Source organism: Pseudopodoces humilis, chromosome 1, assembly GCF_049639895.1.
Source record: "Pseudopodoces humilis isolate 2021_Gansu_Grassland_sample_001 chromosome 1, ASM4963989v1, whole genome shotgun sequence".
Taxonomy (NCBI): Eukaryota; Metazoa; Chordata; class Aves; order Passeriformes; family Paridae; genus Pseudopodoces; species Pseudopodoces humilis.
Window position 1 is genome coordinate 144,179,207 of NC_142200.1, and position 23,389 is coordinate 144,202,595.

Sequence of the window (23,389 nt, forward strand, 5' to 3'; positions counted from 1 at the left end):
GGATAGCTTCGTTCATCCTACAGAGAGGAGCGAGCCAAAGATAACTGAAGTACAGCTTGAAAAGCACCTTGCTGTGGTTTCCAAGAGAATGCTGATACTGGACAAGGGAGGAAGAGAGAAATGGCTCATGGATACACATGGAAAATTACTGGATCCACCATAGAAATTCAATTTTCCCCTTTAAGCCCTTGACCAAGAAACCTTGCTGCTCTCCACCCAAGAGCAGACAGGAGCCAGCATTTGAGATGACACATCCAGAGAGGATGATGTTACACAGGTCCATCAAATCAGCTGTGTTGGCAGGGCAACTGTGAAAGTAGAAATTCTAATTTGTGGTAGGGAGGAGAGTGCCTGAGCAAGCACAAGCCAAATTTCTTGACCCTGGTATTGCACAAAAAACAGAGCAGGTTTTAGATGAAAAAAGGAACAAAGATTGAGAGCCAAACAGAGAATGGGATTTATAGTACCAGAGTGGGTGAGTTAATGTAGAACAGGTCTTTGAAAAAGTCAGTGATTTGATTTTATTTTATTTTTAGAGAGAGAACAATTGATCTAAGGTGAATTTGCAATGATGTCACATTAATTTGTGCTACCTCAGCCTGAGAGGATGGAAACGAGCAGGGCTGATGTGGAAGCTGAAGGCTTGGCAACGAGGGGCTGTGAAGAGCTCACTGTGAAAATGGAAGGAAGAGACAAATGGATTTTCTTACACATTGATTGTTTCACTTATCTACTCTAATGCCCTGGCAGAAATTTGGGAGTGTGTAATGGTGGTGACAAGAGGAAAACTGACACAGTCAATAAATGTGACCAAAATACTCACCAGGAAGCATGAGGCAGCTTTGACCAAATAATAGAAATTAAGAGAAAATGCTAACCAGAGGTGTTCCTTGTGAGTGAAAACAGTTATTCCTGTTAGAAATGGGAGGCAAGAAAGGAGGACAGAGTCCTACAGGCATTAACTACATCCACGTAGCCATCAGGAATGTAGCAAGCCTGTGCAAAAATTCATCATGATTTTGAGAGATATCAGGTGGGGCATTTCCACCAGAGTTGGGGGGACAACTTTAGGAAGAAGCACATAGGTACAGGAAAAAAGCTGATTTTTTTTTTAAGCTGATTTTTTTTGCTTAGAATTCAAGTGAGTCTGATGATGGAGATAAAGAAGGAAAGTCAGGGGGTTGTGTACTCTTAAAGAGGGAGGATTAGAGACAGGCCCTCTGCTGGAATCCTTTATGTACATTTACTCTGCTCAGTCACACCACCCAAAGAAAAACAAACATTCAGCAACACATCACATCTCTCCAGGAATCCAACAGGTTTCACACATATCTCTACAGCTAATTGCTTGTTATTTAAAGCAGTGTTTAGCTTGCACTTCCATGTCAGGAGAGATTTCCAGGGCTGACCAGCCTGGCCTATGGGTGTTGGAGCAGCAGTCAGGAGACAGGCAGAGGTGTAGGTCACACTGAAGACACCCATCCCAACCCAAGCTCTGGTAAATCAGACGTGCCCAGCCCACAGCACAAGGCTTTGGCAGGAAAGAGCTCCAGGACAGATGCCTGGACTGGATGGGATGTCCAGGTGATGTGCCTGGGAACACTCACTTTTGGCTGATGTTATTTTGGGTGACTGCAGTCAGAGCTGGTGTGATGTGGGTAGGAAGTGAAGCTGTGACCTCAGGCAGTGTGGGCTGCTGAGGCCAGCCTCAGGCCAGCTCTGCTCCTGTCCAGGAGCATCACCCCACCACAGAAGGGTGCACAGGGCAGCCCCTGATGTAGGGTCCGATTTTGGGTGATTCCTGCATGGACAAACACTGTGCACAGCTCAGAGCCAGAGCCCAGTTTCTTCCCAATATGGTGAAGGGACTTTTGCCTGGCCAAACCTTGAAGCCCACACTGCCACCCAGCTTTTCCCTTGTCCAGTTTGGTGCCCAATTCACAGTTTCTCATAGCGAGTTTCCTTTGATTCAAGAATCTGCTCTCTAAGATATCCACAGTTATTATTGAACTAAAGCCTTCCTTTTTTCAGCTTCATTCCAGGTAAAGAAATTGACAATTAACCTGATTTGGTTGTGAATTAATTCATTTAATCTCCAGGTGCCCTTAATCTTGAAATTAATACCCCTAAAACATGGCTAAGTAGCATTCAACCCTCTTCCTTTAATTATGTGTATAATGAAGCTCATTTAGAAAGCAGCCAGCAGTATGGAGACCACATTGCAGGTGTTGCCCCTCTTTCCCACTATGATCCAAATCCCCTTTTCCAGGTTATTATCACAGTCAGGACTTCACTCAACACCGGTTGACAACACTGGTCCTAAAATGTCTCACACAGCACAGGAGCCTGGTAGTTTTTTGTTCTGTGAAATACAAAGAAGAAAGGGTCTCAGTGGACCCAGTGGTGTGTTACAGTTTTTCCTGCCCTTTGCCAGCAGGTAAAGACATTTCAGTGACAGCAGTCTCGTTCCTCCCACCTCTCCCTGCATTAATCTTCTGCTCTCCCACACAGGACCCAGCCTCTGGCATCCCTCAAAAGCTGCAACTGAGCAACAAACTCGAGTTAAACTATTGTTTTCTCCTAAATCTGGAGGAAAGGAGGCTCAGGAGAGACCTTATCACTCTCTACAACCGCCTGAAAGGAGGTCACAGCCAGGTGGGAGTCAGTCTCCTCCCAAGGAACAAGTGGTAGGATAAGGGGAAGTGGCCTCCAGTTCCACCAGGAGAGGTTTATATTGGATTTTAAGAGGGAATTGCTTCAGAGAGAGGATTGTCAAGCACTGGAACAGGCTGCCCATGGCAGTGGTGGAGTCTCCATCCCTGGAGGTACTTGTAAGACATGTAGATGTGGCACTTGGAGACATGATTTAGTGGTGGGCTTTGCAGTGCTGGGTTAAAACCTGGACTCGGCGTCTTCAGGGTCTTTTCCAACCCAAGCCATTCTGTGGTTCTACGACACTTTGATTTGCCACCAGGAGGAAGGCTGGCATGGATCATGAGCGTGGCAGGAGCTGTCCTGCCAGGAGTGCCCTTCCCAGCAGCCCAGACTGCAGCAGGCTGCGTTTCCAGAACTGCCTGCTTCCTTGCCTGTTCATTGTGCTTCCGTCTAAAGACTGCTGGGGATGCCAGGAGGAAAAAAAAAGACAAAACCCTACCCAAAACACTGGTAATTAGTTCCTGTAAATGGGTTTCAGTCTGATGTAAGATTTTTTTCACGCCCTTTCCAAAATCACATGTTAAAACTGGTTCTCTGAAAATATTCTGGGACATTTGGTGTAAACAATTCCAATATAAAACTGCACAAAGGGGTTTTTTTTTGTGTTTCCTTAGGGTGTTTCAAATCATGGCACAAGGACCATATTCCTGTGGGAAACATGATCTCCCTGTCCCCTGCTCCCTCTGGAAGTTTGGCAGTGCCCAGCTGGGCAGCTCATCCACGCAGCTCCCAGCACACCAGGCACCTCTCCTGGCACTGCTGGGCTTGGCATGAGCAGGCAAAACCCCAGCATGACTCGTTCAGCACCACTCCTCCACAGGGGCCAGCGTGGCCTGTGCCCACCCCATGGCCCCATGCGGGTCCATGTCCCTCCATCACCAAATCTCACCCTGGAGACAGGGGAGGAAGGGGAAGGTAAGCACTACAAATGGATCTCTAACTCACAAAAGGGATTAGAGATGGGCACAGGCTCTTCCTGGGATGGGGAGCTCCCTTCTGAGGTGGGACAAGGCTCCCCCTTCCCAGTGGCTGTGCTAGAAGGGGCAGCACAGTTCAGGTAGAGGGTTTGGGAGGGGAGTGGGAGGTCCTGGGGGAAGAATTTCTCAGGGAATTGCATCATGGATTGCTGGCCTGGGGATCGGCAAAGGTGTGGTTAAGGACATAGACTGACTTAATTCTATGAGGCTGAGAAAGAAGAAAACCCTTGTACCTTCACACCCAGCACGAGTCCTTGCAACCAGGGCCAAAAATACCACAGAACTGGCAACAGGCGTTCACTGTCTCTCACACTGGCACATCCTCCTCAAAATCCACTCACCAATGTAAGGAAACCTAAAAAAATCTGAGGACTTCTGTGACACTTGGCTTTCATGTATCTTGTCACGAGTAACTTCACACATTCACTCCAAAAGCAACCCCAAGTATCTTTTGAATAAACACCACCTTCATGGAGAAGGTTCCCATCCATCGTGTTACCCACTCTGCACTTTTAAATAAAACGCAGATTTGACTAGAACGTGCCAGCATTTGCTTTGATGGTTTTGATATTTTAAAAATGCTTGCCTTCAATGTCTTGACCCCATGGCCTGTAAGTCCTCCTTACCTTCCCTCAGGTCTCCTTCTGATCCTTGGGGTGAGCATCACCACCACCTGAGGCCTCCCTCACCCTCCTGCCACCCCCTGTGGATGGAGATCCAGGCTCTGGTTTGTCTCCGTGGTGAAGGACCAGCTGTGGCAACTGAATGCCCCCAAGTCCATGGACCTGACAGGATCCATCCTGGAGTTCTGACAGAGCTGCAGGTGTTATGGCAGGACTCCTCACCTACTAAAACTCCTGGAACTCTGGGGAAGGTCCCTCCTCATGGGAGCTTCTCATGGAGGATAAAAAAGGCATGCAAGAGAAGACCCAGGGAACTACAGACCCTTAGTTCAATATCAGTTCCTGGAAAAATTATGGAGAAGATTACACTGACTACCAATGAACGGTATTTAAAGAATAATAAAATCATCAGGCAACATCACTGTGGGTTTACATGGGGAAAATTCTGTCCTCAGTGTTTGTTTTAGCAGAAACACCAAGCTGGGGGAGCTGCTGGGCCACACTGGTGACCAGGAGCTTGTGAGGAGCTGATGGTGGGTGGGAAGACAGAGGCCTTTCCTGGCTGGGTCTTTTCATTTGATGGATTGTCTGTTTTAGTCTGTGGGATTTTGGGGTTCTTTCAGGGTTTTTTAGGCTTTTTTGGGGTATTTATGGATACTATTTTGATAAGTACTCCTGTGTTCAGTAAATCACCTACTTCATTTAAGTGCCATGAGAGGAGGGGGAAAGCGAGGATGCAGCAGCTGCCAGGTACCAGATCTCAGAGGATGCTGCCTCTGGGGCTCAGCAATCTCTTACACGCTGCCTTGTGTACCCCATCCCCCTCTGAGGCCAAGCCAAGGGCCAAGACGTCAAGAAAGCAGCGCCTCTTAGCAGGGGGAGGCCAACCTGGTGACACCGTGCAGTAACCAGCCTGTACAACCCACAGGACCTCGGACATTTCACAGGTAAAATTCTCATCTCAAAATGGGAAGTGTCTCACCAGAAACAGCCACATAAAAGAGGAGCAATGAAACAGAGACTGCTGCAGAGCCTTGCTGAGCTGTTCCCTCACTGCTGGGGCTCCACCAAGCCCTGTTTGCACCAGGGTGGCTCACAGCAGCCATCTGGTGAGCACAGGCATCTTCTACAGAAACCAGGGGAGTGATGGTAATGATGGGGACAGAGTGTTGTCAAGCTGCCAGCAGAGCCTCCTCACACCCTACCCTGAGATGGTACCTGTTTTCCCTTGAGCAGTACACAGCATGACCCTGGATGGGCTCTTGCACAGAAAAAACTAATTAGCTATCAGATACATCGTTTCCAACGTATCCGAAGTGTTTGCATTGCCAACAAATCAGTGACAGAGCTAATAAAGCCAGGGAAATATAGAGGCATCAAGCCATGACCATCATGCTTTTGTGTTTGACTTCATGTTTCTTGCATACTCAATATACTTAGGGTTTGATTTGTGTTTTGTTTTTTGTTTTTTTTTCAAAGGCTCCAGCATGGTCTGTGAGGATGCAGGTTTAAGACTGGAGTGCCACAAGCCTTTCCCTTTCTTTCCTTTTCCTTTTCTTTCCTTTCCTTCTCTCTCCAGCTTGCAATCAAATGCACTCATCATATTTGTTCCTTGCAATTGATTGGGCAAGAAGAAAAAAGCCAGGTGCTTTCAGATCCTAGTGCACATCTTTGCAATAAGAAACACGAGGGCTCCTGCTCTGAAATAGAACAGGCTAAGAGACACTTGCCAGTTTTAATCAATAAGGCAGGGAATATTTTGGCTCTGGGCTCAGCACTGCAAACTGGGTTCAACACTGTCAGGGTGTTGAACCTCCCTGGGAGCAGAAGGGATGTGCTGAGTCACCGAAGGACATCACCCTGTGCAGGAAAACCTTAGTGCAGGGTGTTGGCACGGGGTTCCAGCTGCCGAGATGTGGCATAAAAACCATCGGAAAGGATCCTGCCTGCTCCGGGACAGCCCCTTCATCAGCAGCATTCACAGTGTGAGCACCCATTTCACCTCCCTGAGAGGGGTAATTATTTCTTGTCACTTAGACTCAATCACTGAGCTCCACACAGCTGGTGGCAGAGAACCATTTAGCCTCATTTACCACCCTGATAGCCTTTTAGCTCTTCCACATTTCACACGGTCTCTGCCATTCCGCCCATAAATTCTTCTTAAAAAAAAAAAAAAATCATAAAAATTTATGAGGGGAAAAAAAAAAGGCATAAAATGGAGTCGGCTAAGAGAAAAGGTACTAAAATTTTCAAATGAAGATGAGGTTACGTACCCCCAGCTGTTTCAAGTGCAGTGATTGAGGGTCTCGCTGATGAGGGATGATTACATTCCTCCTGCCCCTCACCCCATTAAAAGCAGTGTGTGTCCTCCCTCTGGATAGGGCTGATTAACAGTAGCACAGGGAAAACTTGGAAACAAGCACATCTTCCCCGTTTTGATGCCATCCTTGAATGTTCCCGACTCAAGTTAATGAGCACAAGCCCTTTGCAGTATGCCAGCACCTTTAAGCAGTCTGAAAGGTTTAAAGCAGGAGGAACTGCGGGTGTCACTTTGCAGAGAGACCCTTTTGTGGTGGTGTTTAAGGAGAATATACAGAGAAATTATATCCTCATCAGTTAACTGGGATTTGGCTTCCAGGACTGGTTTTGCCACACAAAAGTCCAGGCTAGAGATAAAAGAAGAACATATTTAAAATGCCAGGGTTCTCAAACTGTATCCAGTCCCTGTGACTCAGATTTTGCATCCAGCAGTTTGCAGAAGTGCCAGTTTCAATAATAAGGTTTATAATAATAGCAATAATATTTTTTTTAATAAGCAAATTATAAGAAATGATGAAGAATTGACTGAGGGCTGTAAGAGCAGCCAGGTATCCCAAACCCTGAATACCCTTTGAGTCTTATAACAAAAAAAAGAGCTGCCTTCCACTTTTTTTTCTTTAAAACTTTTAGCTATTTTAGCTATGAGCTATTTTTTCCCCATTTCTCAAGGCCTGCAGTGGGATCCATGTTAATGAAGGCTGTGGAAGGCACCTGACTCACTGCATAGATAAATGTAGGAAAAAGTCTCCCAAACACCCTCCCTCTGTTCTTACTGGCTTTGCTGCAAGTAAAGACTGTGTGCTGCTCTACAGGAACATCACAGCTACAGAAGGCACAGCCTAATTTGTTTGAGACCCCAGGAAACAGGGTTGGAAAAGGCTGTGGGACTATTCAGTCCATCCTCATGCTGCCTTAAAATCCTTCTTATAAAGGAGAATCCTCTCATCAGTAATGAAAAGATTGTTAGTTAGGTAACAGTGGCATACAGGACTAGAATCAGAAGAACAGAAATGTTTAACTCCTAAGTTCTCCCCACAGCATCCCCAGTGTCAACAGCATCTCCACAGAACAATTTTTCTGGTCAGCATCTTTCATTTTTCACCAGCTGAAGGCACCATATTCCCCTGGGATCTTTTCAGAACAGCACGGATGGGTGAAAATATTTAATGTATATTCAGCAGTTAGCAGAATTGACATCTGAAACCAAGGAGCAGTGGCACCGTGTGACCAGTCAATTCTCATTGAACCCAGCTAAGGATGTTTTCTGTAGCTTAAGCCCTGGTCTTTGAAAGGCTGAATGTGTAGAGCAAAAGCAGAGGAAATATTTGATAGATGAACCATTCAAAAAAGCTTCCCAAAATCATTATTCACAGGGTGTTTCTACTTAGGGCAGTAGAGGGGTGGTTGATTGGGTTGCAATTTTTGATGTCTAGCACTAAATCTTCGTACTACACATACACATGCTAATAACTCAATTCTGGAAGTGCCTGATGCATCCAGCCTAAAAAGGCAGTAGTCTTTTCCCTCACAGATCACCCCATCTATAGATCAGATATCTGCAATTAATTCATTGCTCTTCCTCTTTTCCCACTGACTCTTACAGCAGAAATCCTTATTTATTAATGCCAGAGTGCATAGCCTTGCACTTTCCAAGATTAAATTTAATCTCACCTCTATTATTCTAATTCTCTAGTTCATCCAATTCCTCTAAGATACTCTGATCCTCCTTCTCATCTGAGCCCTCCCTCATCTATCTCCCAACATGCTTGATGAGCACACTCCAAGTCTTCCTGCCCAAATAATTACAAATTAATAAGGTCAATCAAGACCAATTTTTGAAGCACACAACTAGACATCTCAAGATTTGATTTTAAAGGTTTGTTTGCACCTCCCTTGGTCACTCCCTTTCCATCCCCTCAGTAAATATTTTTTAGCCACATTGATTTCACCCCTCTCTCCTGGCTGTGAGCCTTCCAGCTCTCAAAGCACATCCTGCAGGAATCCTACAATCTTACAAAATTACAAGTTCATCAGTGGGACATTTTAACTTCTGAAGACCAACAGACTTCTATGCCCAATCCCCACCTGTCCCCTTGAAAAGGGAGCTTGTTCTTCCCCTGTGCTGTGCAGTGGTCAGTCCATTCAGTTTAGGGCAGGACTGGACTGGAGTCAAAGCTCAGTGGTGCTTCAACTTCACTAAAACACAAATTCCTGCCCCAAGACTGCAGACTGATGGGGCAGGGCAAGGTGGTACAAGGAAGCAAGGAGATAGGACTCATTAAGTTTGGGTTTTGAGGGATTTTGGTGAGGTTTACTTTGGTTTGGAGCCTTCTCTGGAGGCTGAGATGTGGAAGAGGCGATGCTGCAGTCAGGTATTTACAGTGTGCTCCTACTGTTAACACACGGCAAAACCACAGGTTGAAAACTCAGCTGGAACTTGGATCACAAAGATAGCTATTCTTACGTGGCTCCCCATTTAAATCACTGATTCAGGGGCAGTTTTTTAACCCTGATGAGCCCTCTAAGGTCACTTAGTGCAAGACAGCTGATTCTGACCTCTTTTCTCAACCTACAACAGGCCAGTGGAATTAGCCTCCATTTATGCTGATATAATTGTGTTCAGGAAATAACTGATGGTGACCAAACTGAGCTTGCCAAGAGCTCCTCTTTATGTCATGAATTAAGGTAGGCATTATTTGAAAGTAGAGATCTTTTATTAGACGTGTCAGTATGGCAAAAAGCACCAGAAAAGCTTTAACACCCACAAGCTTTCTTCCCGTATGTATTTAACTCTTTAAAAAGAGATCCCTCTTAGCTTCCAGACTCTGTAGCAGGCACACAAGCACAAGTTCCTTTCACCCTCAGCCACTTTTGCTTCCACCTGGGGCACCTTTGCACAGCTGGGGAAGAACCTTGTGCTATGCTGCTGATATAAAAGCAAGCCCACAGATGATACCATAATAAAAATGGTAAAATAATCCAGTGTATGAAGCCTTTTTTGACAAGTTTGAAGTTGTACATCAAGCAACAACACAGGAAACTATAAAGATCAGATTTTATTGACATATTTTAGGTACAATAAATATATTTACATGTTCACATTTCAAACATGGAATTACATGTAAAAAAACTTGTACATGAGATCATCTTTGTATTTCCATTTTTACATTCACTTAAATAGGTATGACAAAGATCTCTTATGCACGTGGAGGATTTGGTATAGTCCAGAATTACACTCAAGCAATCAGCAGTGCACACCTTGTGCAGATGATGCTGTAGAAAACATGAGGCAGACGCACTCCCAGTGCAGTCAGTATGATACAGTCGGCTGCTGAATTTATATCCTGAACTGCTAATAAACAAACTCTGCAATCCAGATTAGAGCAGTACATTTGAAATGGTTCTCAAACACCCAAATATAGATGTGTATATAGGTATATACACACTGCTTAGGACTTTACAGGTTAGGAAGGATCACATTCAGTAATAGTAATAGGAGGTAGAATCGAGTCGACAGTGTTGGTATTTCTACGTGGCAATAAAAAAAAGTGCTATTACTATCACTGAATTCAAGAACAGAGCTCCTGAAAAAGTGAAAAGGATAAAATAGTTGTTAATCCTGTTTAGCCTGGCTAAAATGCTCAAGCATGTAAAGGAAATGACTACATTCCCCAGCATGGGTAAAACTGCAAAGCAAAAGTGTTAAGTGATGCTTCTCCAGTGCTCTGGGATGGGCAGCATCACCTAAGGGTGACACCTATATCAAAGCAACCTCAACTTCAGGCACCAAAGTCTGCAAAGAAAAATATAGTATGGTGGATTTCAGGGTAGGACATCTAGGGTTCAAGTACCCTCAAAAGAGCTGGAAGAACAGAAAAAACAGAGCAAAAGATTGAATGCAATGCACTCAGACAGGAAATAAAACCAGAGAGATGAACAGGGAGGAAAAAAGGGCAGGAACATAACAAGGATACAAATATGGAAATGAAAAAATGGGGGCAAATGAGATGGAAATGAGAAAAGGCATAACAGAGAGGCAAAGGGCACCACAGGAATAAAGGAAGTTGACTTAATCCAAGGGCTCCTTTATAAATAAAAGTATATGCAATGGTAGAGAAGATCAGCTGTGAATAAATAAGTGTTAGCATCTGGATGCTGGATCTGTAAGTGAAAATGTCTATTAATTAGAAGTTAAACTGCTGAAAGAAGTTTCATCACCTGAAAAAGAAAACCTGCAAACAAATGGTTTTGTTATTCTCAAAACAGAAATAAAACTGTAAGGTTCCAAACTCAGCCTGACAGACACTAGGAAAAAAATACCATGCATATTAAAATCCATTAGATGCACAACAGAGAAAATCCTGAACAAGCACAACATCAGTACAGCAGTGTTTGAAACTGTGATCTTCCAAGTGACTACACCCAACATTGCAATACAGCTACATTTAACTGTACACAGGTTCTTTTACAATTTGTAATCTGCAATACTGTTTAAAGTTTAGATGGTCAAAACCACTGAACACAAGTGCTGTCACATGAAATAAAAGCAGTGTAACCTGTTGAAAAAGTGTATCTATCAAGCCCATTTCCAGTTAGTTAGGAAAATCAGTGCATCCAACCAAGAAAGCAGAGAGCAACACAGGCACCTAAAAGACCCTGTGAGATTAACTTTCCCCTCAAGGTTTTCTTTAGTGCAATAAGGACCACGCTTTCCACCAAAATAAGCAGAGAAGTAGAAAAGGTGTTTGTTTGTTTGTTTAAAATTAAAAAACCCAACCCTGCCAAAAGCAGCGTTATAAAGAACAAAATGATCCTTCCCAACCATATTATACCAGAAGTTGGTATACGCAAGGATCCAATATGAATCTGGTTTTGTACACAAGCCCCTGTGCTCATGTGGACAGTTATCTCCATGATTAAAAATCAGGTTACAAAAAAACCTTACAGAAAATCCTTAGGATTTGATACTAATTTAAGATAAAATACTTTCAAGTATTATGTTTATGAATTAATTAGAGGACAAGGCATGATTTAAGGTAACATTGAGACAAAAACTCTATGTTACCCTAAATGACCTTTATAATACAGCTAACTTTCTGCAATCTGTTCAGGATTTGTTTCCTTTACATTAATTTCTCATCTACCATGATGCTAAAAAAAAGAAATTAAAACAAAAGCACAAAAAAATGCATTAAAAAAAAAAGATTTATGTCTCTCTGAACAAAAAATGCCTTTTTGACAGTGAACAGGTGAAGCCAGATTTCTACCTTCAAGTACCACGACTTGCATCACAGACACAGTACTACACAAAGGACAGGAACATCACAAAACTATGCCAGAGGTATCTCCCAAGTAGACAAAAAAACAACCAAAAAAAAAAAAAACCAGGCCAAAAAAACCCTCCAAAGAAGAAACCCCAGAGGCTCCCACCCGCTCTGTGACCCCAGCTGCAAGGGTGACACACCCACACACACATACAGACACGCAGTTACTGAGTGCAAATGTTGCAGCAAGTGCCTGCAGCAGCTTCCAGGGAAACTGCATCATTTCATGCTACACAGATAAAATATACTACGTTTAAAAAAAGATAAAAATTTTAGCACCAAGTAAAAGGTTTTTTCTTATCCCCAAAAGCTGACATTAAAAAAAAAACAAAACTATGAGAACCTCCAAGGTTATTCTCCAATAACCTTCAGTTTTACTCTCATCTGTATCCTGGCAGTGGAAACATTACATTAGTGAATTAAATGCTCAGTCTGCTTGGCATTTTACAGGCTAGGAGGACTTCTTTACAGAAATTTGGAAACCTGAAGTGAACCTTCAGATTTAAACTGGGGGAGATGAACTAGATATCCAAGGACACCACGCAGAGGGGGTGTTCGTATCCACTGCTCCTTCCCAAAGTCACACTGGGGATACGTGGGCTGACAGCATCCCTCTGGCTATGGGAATGCTTACATCAAGAAGGATGCAGGGACCCTGAGTATGGCCAGCACCACACCCCAGGGCTGGTGTGGCGCTGGTAACACTGAGATGCACCAAGGTGCCACCAACCTGGCCTCCGTTTGAAACCAGAACAGCCCCAACTTTTGAGGACAGTATTACACCACAGACCTAATTTGTACCTGCAAACAGCACAATGGAAGAAACCCAGAGAGACCCTGTGCCTTGGTCTGACAGTGCACTGTATTTCCCCTCAGAAGTTAAAGGACAGAGTTGTTTTAGGGATTTTAATTAAAAAAAGAAAAAAAAAAGAAAAAAAAAAAGTAGAACGTTCTACTGAAATACCAGAGATCATATGGGTAATTCAATACTTTAGTTAAGGCAAAATATGAATAGTTATAAAGTGAATTTTCCAGTGGTACAAGATGAAAATGAAATAATTTGAAGAAAAAAAAAAGCTGCCTTCATATAACCACCTACTGGAGTTGCCTATTTAAATAATTATAAAATTATGCTAATAAAACTGAACAAATAATACACAGATCAGGATATATGTATTGACTTACTAGCATCTTTATAAAAATTTGAAGATATACACAAAAACACATCAACATTTATGGAACCATATCCATTTAAATTTAGATAAGACAACACAAAAAACTAACAAATAGCTAAGATGTGGTTGACTGTAAGCACTTTGAGTAACATTTTAATTTTAAAAGGTCAATATTTACATACTACATTAAACGTCTTCTCTTTTTTTTTTCCATTTTGCATCGTATTGTGAATTCACTACAAAGAAAGAACAAGATAATGGTTGCAACAGATCTTCCAAGAAAGTTAACTTAAAATGCTCAGATTTAACTCTGTGCTGGAAGAGAACACATCAAGAACACGTCCGTCTAGCTTTACCTCTACTTCCTTTGGGTGTTTTTGGGAGGAGACAACGAACAGATCTAAAGGAGCTATATCATCCAAACTGATTAATGCCAAAAGATCCACTTTTAAGTTAGGAATTGAGAACTAAGAAAACACAAACATTTTAAAAAATGACTCACCTAATTGCTACTTTTGCTACTGACTTTTTTAGGATATTGGAGAGATACAGTGACAACACAGGGTGTGAGTATGTATGTATGTGTATAATAAAATAAATATAGACATACATACATATGGTATGTTTACATGTAGGAAGGTACCCAGGTACTGCAGTAAGCAGCTGAATTAATCCCCAGCAATCCACTCATACCCTGTCTATGCACAAGCAATAATCTCCTGCAACTGCTATTAAAGAAGATGCATCTACTCATCAAACAGGCATTGCTCACGTCACTCCTTCATTTAAATAGATATGAGGCCATTTCATGCCTTTATTCCAAACCCACACATTTGTCTCAAAAAAAAAAATATTAAAAACCCAACTGAATAAAAATTTTTAAAACTTAAGTTGGCTGAACCTCAGGCTCTTTGGGATAGATTCAAAACCCAAAGCAGGAGCATTTCTACAAGTTTCTTTGACTTTTGAATCAATCCCATATTCTCAGGCTCCAAGAAACCCTTTAACCCCAATAATGTTTGCTTCTGACAGGACAGCTGATCAACTGCAGATGTTCCTACTGCTGAACTCAGCTGCTGGCCTGTCTGGCGTTTGCATCTCTCCCACATTTCCAGACACGCACTACTGTAACTCCACACCGAGATGTCTCCTTGTCCTGCTCACTGCAGAGAAGCTGCTCCCTAACAATGGGATGAACAAGTATTTAATGCCTTCTTTTAAAGATAAGCAGTTATTTCTTTAGAATAAAAGTGACATAACGTGAGGAGGCAGCGCAGGGGTCCCAGAGCTGATGGTGTGAGGAGCTAAACAGCCTGGGGCTGATCACTCTGCAGGTCTCTGGGACTGGTCCCATTGGGCACTTCCTACCTGCAGCTCCTGCTCTGTCCTGGGCTTGGCTCTACTCTGAAGCACTAACAGCACTTCATGTACAGCAATTGTGGCTGCACATTAAACATTATGCATGAATTATACATGTGGGTGTAAACCTTGCTTCCAGGAAAAGATTCTCATTCTGCTACTGTGTCTTGTCACTAAATTTCAAATGGACTTAAAGAGTATTTCCTAAGCATGTTATTCTATATTATTTCAGTGAACAGAGAGCAGGTCTACCTAGAAGGCTTTTGACAGTACTTATTCCATCATTATTTCGGTAACTTCTACTTAATTGAGAATCTGGACCAAAAGTGGAAGAAAGCCAATTAGGTATCTGTGCCATTAAATCATCCCCCCCACCAAAAAAAAAAAAGAAAAAAAAAAAGATACTATAAATATACTAAAAAAAGCTACTATAAATTTGCTTAGCTCATCCCTTTACAGCTTGGCAAGCCTATTTTGGACCCCTTTTGCAGCTCTTTTATTTCATACCCATAGTGTTTTTCTGCACTCAGGTAACAAACCTACATTCCTGTAAGTCCCCCCCTTCAAAAAGTAGGTGGAGTCCTTAAGAGTATTCCTAAAATAAAACATGAAGCAAAACATCATGGTTTAAAAACTAAGGAAATGTTCATAAAAACTGGAATCCAATATAAAGATGACATTTTAATAAGTTTATTCAGAAGTAACTGAAAAAATTGCTCCTTTGGCAACTCCATCTGGATAGTTCTAACCAAAAGGAAATATTACGAATTTTACTTTGAATAAAATATAAGCTCCTTAATGTTTGCATGGCATTTTTGGGAACTGACACATTCATCAGGAGATTCACAATGTCCTTATAGTCCTTTATGTATCAGGAACACCACATCAAAACAAGTCCTTGCAGTTACGGGTTTCTTACGGTTCAGCATTAATCACAAAATAAATCTCAAAGAAAAAAACCTGATCAAAATAAAGCATGAGGCAAACCATGAAACACTAGCTCAAAAGAACTATCAGGAATGCACCACTCTTCCTGCATAACATTTTTGAAGTGACCCACCAAATATTTCTTTTTCCTTGCAACTGGCAGAGTTAATTAAAACAACCTAATTACAACTCGGAGTTCACTACCCCACAATGCTACTGAAGGGCAAAGATCCTTGCTTTTAGAAACCAAGGGAAAATACAGTGATGTTCTTCCTCCTACACAGGGTTTTATGGAATAAGTGGAGTTGGAAAGAGAGGATGGAAGTCTATGTTGGAATAAAAAAATGCAAAGACAGACTTATTTACAAAGATCAAAACTACAATTTTCCAGTGTCACCTCCAAAGCTTCTCAGCAAACTGCTATTCAGCAAAGCAGACCATGTTCAAATCTACACAAGAATACCTTCTGTGCTCTCAGGTATACAATGCAACTAATTTGATTAGAAAAACGAGTTTTCATTCAAATACCTTGCACTGAAGATAAGAGCAACCATTATCAAATATTCTTTGCTATGGAGAAAGTTTTTTAAATCTTTCGCTGTAACCATTCTTTCTCAAGTCACTGTGGTCACACAGTAGGATCCTGAAGAACAATGTCTACATGCATCAAAAGCATTTGGAAAAAAAAAATAATCCTATAATTCCATGTGGTTACAACAGAATGTGAAGAAACTGAACAGAAATTCCACCTTTGCAGATCCTCTCGAATTCACCTCTCCTGGAGGTCACCTTGGTGCTTTCTGTAGTTCAAGAGAGCAGTTACAGACTGAGCTGACAGGTGGGCTCCCAACCCGATGGATTTTCCACTGAGTCTGCAGCTCCACAGTACACTGAGGTCGGTGCAGGGGCTTCTCTCAGCAGACATCACTCCACAATCAGCGCCACGTTGATGTGGGACAGATCTATCATGTGCCTGTTAAAGTTAAAAGAAAAGTTAAATGTGCTCAGATTGATTCTGGCATGGAGCTTCTATGAAGATCACTAATCAGCAGATGCTTGATTGGATTAAAGAAACATTGAGCCAGAGGAGACTGATTTTATCTTCTGAAAGGAGGGAAGGAACTACGGCGGCAGCAATGTTTAATTATTTACCTGTGGAATTTCTGTTGAAATGCTAAAGCATGTGCTGGCTCCTTGAATTTTGCTATGGCTTTCCGCTGTTGAGGAAGCATCTGTAAACTCTGCGGAGACAAAAAGCCAAAACATATTTTTAATATTCACTTGAACACCCACTTCAAACAACAGCCCCTTATTTTGCATGAAACCCACCGAAATTCTTTGGTATTTCTTTATTCAGAAATGTATTTGGTGTTCTCTTATTTGTGTCCACTAAAAAAACAGACTGGAAAGAGACTTCTGAGACTGCAGTCAGGGTCCCAGCTGATGGTGTTTTGAGTTAGTGCTTTCCAGAGGTTAAACAGGGCAGAAACAGAAAAAAGTGCTAAGTTCTCTCAACTGCATATCCTCACGCTATTTTTATAAAACAAGTGGCCAGCTCTGACAGGCAGCACCACAAAGCCCCACTGAGATGAGAAAGATCACCACATCCAAGTCCTCCATACAACACACGTCTCCCCAGACAAGCCCATCTGAGTGCCTCCCATACCATGAGAGCAGCAGCTCACAAAGCTTCAACTACAACAAACCCCCTACATAGTACTGAGCTCTCCAAAAAACACACCTCAGCCAGGGCTCTGGAGAACTCATGTCCTTATTCCCTGCTGGCAGCAGCAAGTCCAGGCCAGGCTGATCCCAGAGAGCAGTCCTGTGGCCTTGGTAAAGAAGGCCACTTATGAAGTTTGAAGCTTATGCTTTGAGTCAGCCCTTCAGTTAGAATAATTTTCCAGAAGACACTTGAGAAATTCAAGAAGATGAAACTTTACACATTAAACAGCTACATACCCAACAATCAGTGAGAACATCCAGCAAGTATTCAGCATCACAGAATACTAAGGATGGAAATATGACCCTGAAATCCTGCTGCCTGTGTACACAGGCCAGAGATTTCAGAGTAATGAGGTTAAAACAGATCCAAAGGCTTCAGTCAGAATTTCACAGTTCCACAGTGATTCCAGCACCTCATAGAAAGTTCTGGATGTTTAACAGTCTATGCTGCAGCACATTAAAGACAGAATTGTTCTAATTCAGCTTCCAGTTTTCTTACAGCTTTGGATGCGGAATAAAGAATTATTAACAATCTACTTTTCTCTCAGTTTCTACATAAAGGCAATACAGTTTTATACTGAGATTTAGAAACACACACACACAGACAAATGCATATATATGGACACCTTAAAACTTTTCTAGATTATGACCTCCTGATTGATAAGTATGAACATAATTCTTTGCTCCTGCATTTTGCCTGGAACTCAGCTGCATCCCCACACTTGGATGATTCCAGCTCTCTGATGGTCGGTCTTCAGGATTTTAAACTTTACCTTCAAAAATTCTGTATCACCATCTAGAGTGTAAAAAAAGTACCACAGATCTTTAGAGAAACCAACAATTCCTTGGGAATCAACATACAACCCTACTCAATACATTTTGAGGGTGACATAATTTGGTTTCTCTTAGTTAAAGAATTTTTAATCCCACTAATCTGCTCCCTGTTCATTCGATCTAATGGAGCATTTTAAGCAAGATGTCAAACGCCTAGATGAAATTTGTTATTACAGTTGTCTACTTCTATCTTTTTTGAACACATAAGACTCTCTTGATAAGATGTGTATTTAACAAGAGCCATGGCACCTGATAAATCATAATTCTTTGTCTCTAAGCCTGACAATTCAGCTTTGCCACTTTCTGTAGCTTACCTATCGGTGATTTTGAAGCTGTTAATTTTGCACCTTCTTGTAACTGACAGGAAACTTTCCTTTCTCCAGGAAAATCACAGATGTTTAGTATTTCCACCAGCCTGTGATTTCAAAGTGAACGCTGAGTAAAAGTTAAAGGCTTGAGCAAATCTGACAAGCATCAGCAAGTTAATTTGCATTTTATAGTTTTTGGAAAGAGCTATACCTTTTCATCATAGCAGAAGTCACTGCAACTTCTCCATTTCTGAGCTGGTAGAAATAGGATTTAGCTTAAAAAAACCCACACAGTGGATGATTTTTATTTCTTTTTAAATTAGAATGCTCTTAACACAGTTAAGCACATTTTACCAATAAGAATGTAGTCATGCTGCAGAAAGCAGCAGTGAAAGACCCTGGATAAAGCTTAATTCACCTGCAGGTTTATCTGCAGGAATAAGAGACAGAGATGCTGAAGTTTGTGCTCTCCCTTACTGAGCTCACTATTTTATGATTTATAGAACTAGATCTTAACACACACTTTCTTGACACCACTTTTCTTCTTAAAAGAGAAAGAATCACAAACTAAGTAAGTTCTATCACTGAGGACTATGCTTTGAAGACTAAAAATTAAACACAGCCCTTAAATAAGATTTGGAAAGAACAAACTTTAAGAGTTGATACCAAAAGTATCTCTGAATTACAACTAAAACACAAACAAAAAAAAATGTTCCTCTCAAAGAAGTCAACACTTTTAATAAGAGAAAAACTTGTTCGAATCACTGAAAGGATGAATATTTCAGTGAACAGTTCAACAAGAGGAGCTGTACAAGAACCCAGGGATGCACCCCTCCAACTGCACTCTGCATGTCTTGCTGTCAGCTGCTTCCCTCCCCTCTCCAGATCCACCTCCAACTCTCCTGCTGCCAACTCCCCACAATGTCAGGTCTCACTCAACTACCACAGCACCTTCTCCCAACGCTTTATGCTCCAGACCCCTGTTGTGATCAACTGAAGAAGAGAAGCTGCGTTTGGTGACACTTCCCACAAGAACTGAGCTGTTATTGCATTAATATTCTTGAGAGGCACAAAAGCAAAATTTGATTTTGCAGTTTATATAAGCATGATGATGAATTATTAACAAGTTTCTCAGTAATTAGCATGTAAAAAATTGACTAAAGGAAGACATTCCAGTGTAGTGCAGACTTATTAACAAAATTAGGCAAAGCATCCAAACATTATTATAGATAACTTATTTGTACTTTCTTATGAATTAATAAGCTTATTGACTGACTAGTTTGGGTACTGTGTTCTTACACTGCACTACTGCTTTGTTTTTCAAAGCAAAAAAAAAAAAGCAATCAAAACACTAAGTGCATTTTGATACTCAACTGCTTTGGCAACAAGGCTTCAGTTCTTGGGTAAGTTTACTGAAAAGCATCTTTATCAGATTTAATTGCTCTGATCAATACAACTATGGAAACAAAAAAACAACCCATCTGTTCCTTCACTGTCTAAACATAACCCATCACCCAGCCTGGGGTAAGGCAGCATCTTCTTATGCAGTTACACATGTCTAGATTTAAGACTGAGAATTAAGGACTGCAAAACAAAGGATAAAAAACCAATACTGGTCCAGTTGGAAACTGTCTGAAAAAAATTAATTTAAATGGGTTTAATTCAAATTCTCAGCCTCTGCTGCACTCAGACTATGTTATGTCAGCAAAAATGATGCATAATCACTTCATGTTTGTTAAGGTATATGAGGTATATACACCTTTGGGTATAGATAAAAAAACCCTTCTGGTTTTAACAGAGACAATTACTAAGCTAAGTTACTCTGAGGATGTGACCACGGCCTTAAAATGCCACCATCTCTGCTGTGTTTTCAAACAAATCCTCAACTCTCAAGACTTGCAAGTGTAAACATTATGCATCCAGCTAGAAAATATTTATTTATGTTCTGATTTTGGACAGTATCTTCTCACTCACTTAACTACTTAAGCCCCGAGTTTCATGTTTTAAGAACATTGATTATAAGGCACGCAACACATTTACCACAGGTGTAGGTCCTGAGCTGCTGCTATCCCATCCTGAGCAGACAGACTATTGGCTGGGCATAGAAATGAAGAATTCCACTTCAGCAGAAACCTGAAGTAAAATTATTGCATACACATCCTACTGGATTATTTCTGCCTTTTTGAATTCAGGGTGATTTGCAGTTTAGAGCTGATCCTACGTTTAGATGATCTTAACAGCTATAGTCAGAAGAAAACATTCCTTGTGTACCATGTGGTATTTTATTCGCTCAAAATATTCAAGGCATTATCTCAAAGACTTACTGCACCAGCTTCTGCTTTTGTTGATTCCAAACACACAAGCTAGGAAAATACATCCAAAAATTAATTCATTTTGCTACTCTTAATTACCTTTACCTAGTTACCTTGCTAGTTTAACTTAAATGTTTTCATCCTTTTTGAATAATTTGGTAACTGTTCTTCTTTTTTTGTTTTTCAGTGATAGCATTCAATAGCCCCTCTCCCCTTTTGGAAACACATTTTCCCAGAGGCACAAACACTGCTGCTGATGGGCTCATCAGTGGTGGGTCCATCCTGGAGTTGGCTGGCATTGGCTCTATCAGACAGAGGGGAACCTTCAGGCAGCATCTCACAGAAGCCACCTCTGTAGCCTCCATCCACTACAGGAATGTGTCCATCCAAATCCAATACACATTTCTCAACTGCAAATTTCTCATTTACAAATGAGAAATACACATTTTTCATTACAAAAAGTAATTCAGTGTGTTTGTCTTAGACCTGAGGAAGCATGACAAAGCAGCTACAAGCACCACACAGGACTAATGACAGCTCCTCTCATTTTCAAAGAACAAATACTCCTACAGCAATCCTTGGTCTTATGATCTTCACTGTAACGACAGAACACGTGGTTCTATGTTTTCCAAAGCATGATACCTCAATTTCATCTGAGCTTGGTTTTATTTTATGAGCTACAGATGTTGAAAGGCCAGTGGTGGGAGGTAGGGAAGGCCGCAGCACTGCCTCTGGAGACCAGCTGGTTCTAGTGAGCATCTCTTGACTTCTCTTTTAATGAGAGGGCCCTCACCCTTCCTGCACAGGAGACTTCCCTATTGCCACACTATGAAACACCAGAACCTCCTGTCATGAGCCCCTAACTGAAATATCACAATCCTCCCAAACGTCACAGGTCTGAGAAGACAACTTCATTCACATCTTCTCTTTAAGTTGACCTAGTCAGATGTTCACCAGAGGATGAAAACCTCTTCCAGGATCCACTCAGGTGGAAAGGATTGACAATACATACAATAACTTCCAAGGGATTTCAAATGACTGGTTCCTTTACAGATTTGGCTGTACAGATCTACATGCAGCATTTCCTGATAGCAGCCTGAGGTCACAGGTATCGTGAGCATGTTCCTGTTTGACTGGAGAAGAGAGATTACATTCTGACATATTTCTAGCATTAAAAATAAAAAGCTAGTTTAGAGTGAGGAAAAGTATTTTACATGGAAGGGATTTAGGAAGCACAGAGCTCATGCTGATCTTGACTGTCTCCTTTTTCTGCTTAGGAACTGCCATGGCAAGATGCAGATCTTGGGCTGAATGGAAAATTCAAGAACCCCAGTATTTCATAATCATACTTTTGATTGAGAGTTTGCTTACAAACTGTTTAAAAGCATTCTATTTAATGCAACAACTTAAAAAATAATGAACAGCTCTGGCTTTTTCTGCAACTGAACTATTACCAGTGACTAAAGCATGAATATCATAAAAGGACCATTCCCTCTGAAGATATCTCCTTAGACCTGAAGAGCTACACTGCCCTCAAATTTCTCCTCTACCCAAGCTCTGTAATTAAATTTGCACTTACTTGTACAATATTGAAATAGCCAGTATGATCATAGCTCATTAATCTCTAGCAAAGCTTACCTGCAAAACCAAGGGCCTTGAGACGAACAGGACATCCTCAAGTACAAAGCAAGAGACTGTTTACAGAATGCAAACACCTGTGACACCAAAACTCTCAGAGGTTACAGAAGAAGAGAGTAAGAAGTTAAAAGGGAGATAACAGAGCACTGGGAGATGGAAACCAGGCAGGTAGGAATGAGACTGGAGCAAGCACTTGTTTCAACTATAGGAGACACATGGGAAATGAAAGTTTCCTCCTTTACTAAATTTCTCTCGCTGAAGTAAATGGACTGCCCAGCACACCACACGTTCAGTTCACCAGTGGGTTTGGGATTAGGAGTGGCAGTTCATATAAAGCTGCTAAAAAACAGGTCTATGCAAAAAGAAAGTAAACTGTTGTTGGTTGCAACATCATTTCTAGTGTGTGATCCAAGCTGCTCTGCAACAAGTCAAATAGCAGCACAGCAGGCACGTTCTGAACAGAAAGATCAGATTCTATTTTTTCTTCCCTCCCATCAATAAATGCAGACAAGTTTTTATTGTCCTCATAGTCTCCTGACACCTGACACATCTTTCCTACCAGCAGGCACAGAATCTGTGACAAAATGTATTTATTTTACCCTCAGCTGTTGCAGTTGATCTCTTCCACCTTCTGTTCCTCCTTCCTGCTTTTCTGCCACCTTTGACTTCCTACTATCTGCTCTTAAAAGTACTCATCTTTATTTTCCCTATGCAAGGTGTCATGAGGGGAAAGGCTGTTCTGTCCCTGAGCTGGGCAGCTGTCACTCACACACAGCTCTGTAGCAAGGCTGAACTGGACAGGCTCATGATGGAGCTGCTCTTCTTTTTCCCCAGCCCCAAGGATGGAGCAGGACTGGCTGTATTTTCTCCCATTGCTTTGGCAACAGCTGAAAATGTTTTCACAAGCAGAAAGACCCCAGTGGTCCCCAGGTCAGCCTGAGCACCTTCTGCCCGAGGAGAACCCCCCTGCTGACCTGCAAGAGCACCCATGTTCTGGGTGTGTGCATCCATGGCATTTCCACTGATGCCTCTGTGAACTCAAGAGAAATCCAGCACTTTGGAATGCAGGGTCAGGGCAGGGGGCTGGCTGTGGCTGCCTTTACACCAGCTGAGCACTAGGTAGCACTGTCACTCCAAGAAAGCAAAGCCAGGC

The 23,389-nt window shown here is 41.8% G+C and overlaps 1 protein-coding gene across 5 annotated transcripts in view; it reads right to left on the reverse strand.

Moving 5' to 3' along the window:
* Positions 1 to 9,672: 9,672 nt before the first annotated feature.
* RBM33 (RNA binding motif protein 33) overlaps positions 9,673 to 23,389 on the reverse strand; it is a 99,858-nt gene continuing 86,141 nt past the window's right edge. For all 5 annotated transcript variants that reach the window (XM_014257406.2, XM_014257405.2, XM_014257404.2 and 2 more), the window contains 2 exons: positions 16,572 to 16,660; positions 9,673 to 16,392 (listed from right to left, as the gene is read on the reverse strand). In XM_014257406.2, the coding sequence (XP_014112881.1) occupies positions 16,344 to 16,392; positions 16,572 to 16,660 (138 nt within the window). In that variant the 3' untranslated portion in view covers positions 9,673 to 16,343. The remainder of the gene's footprint in view (positions 16,393 to 16,571; positions 16,661 to 23,389) is intronic.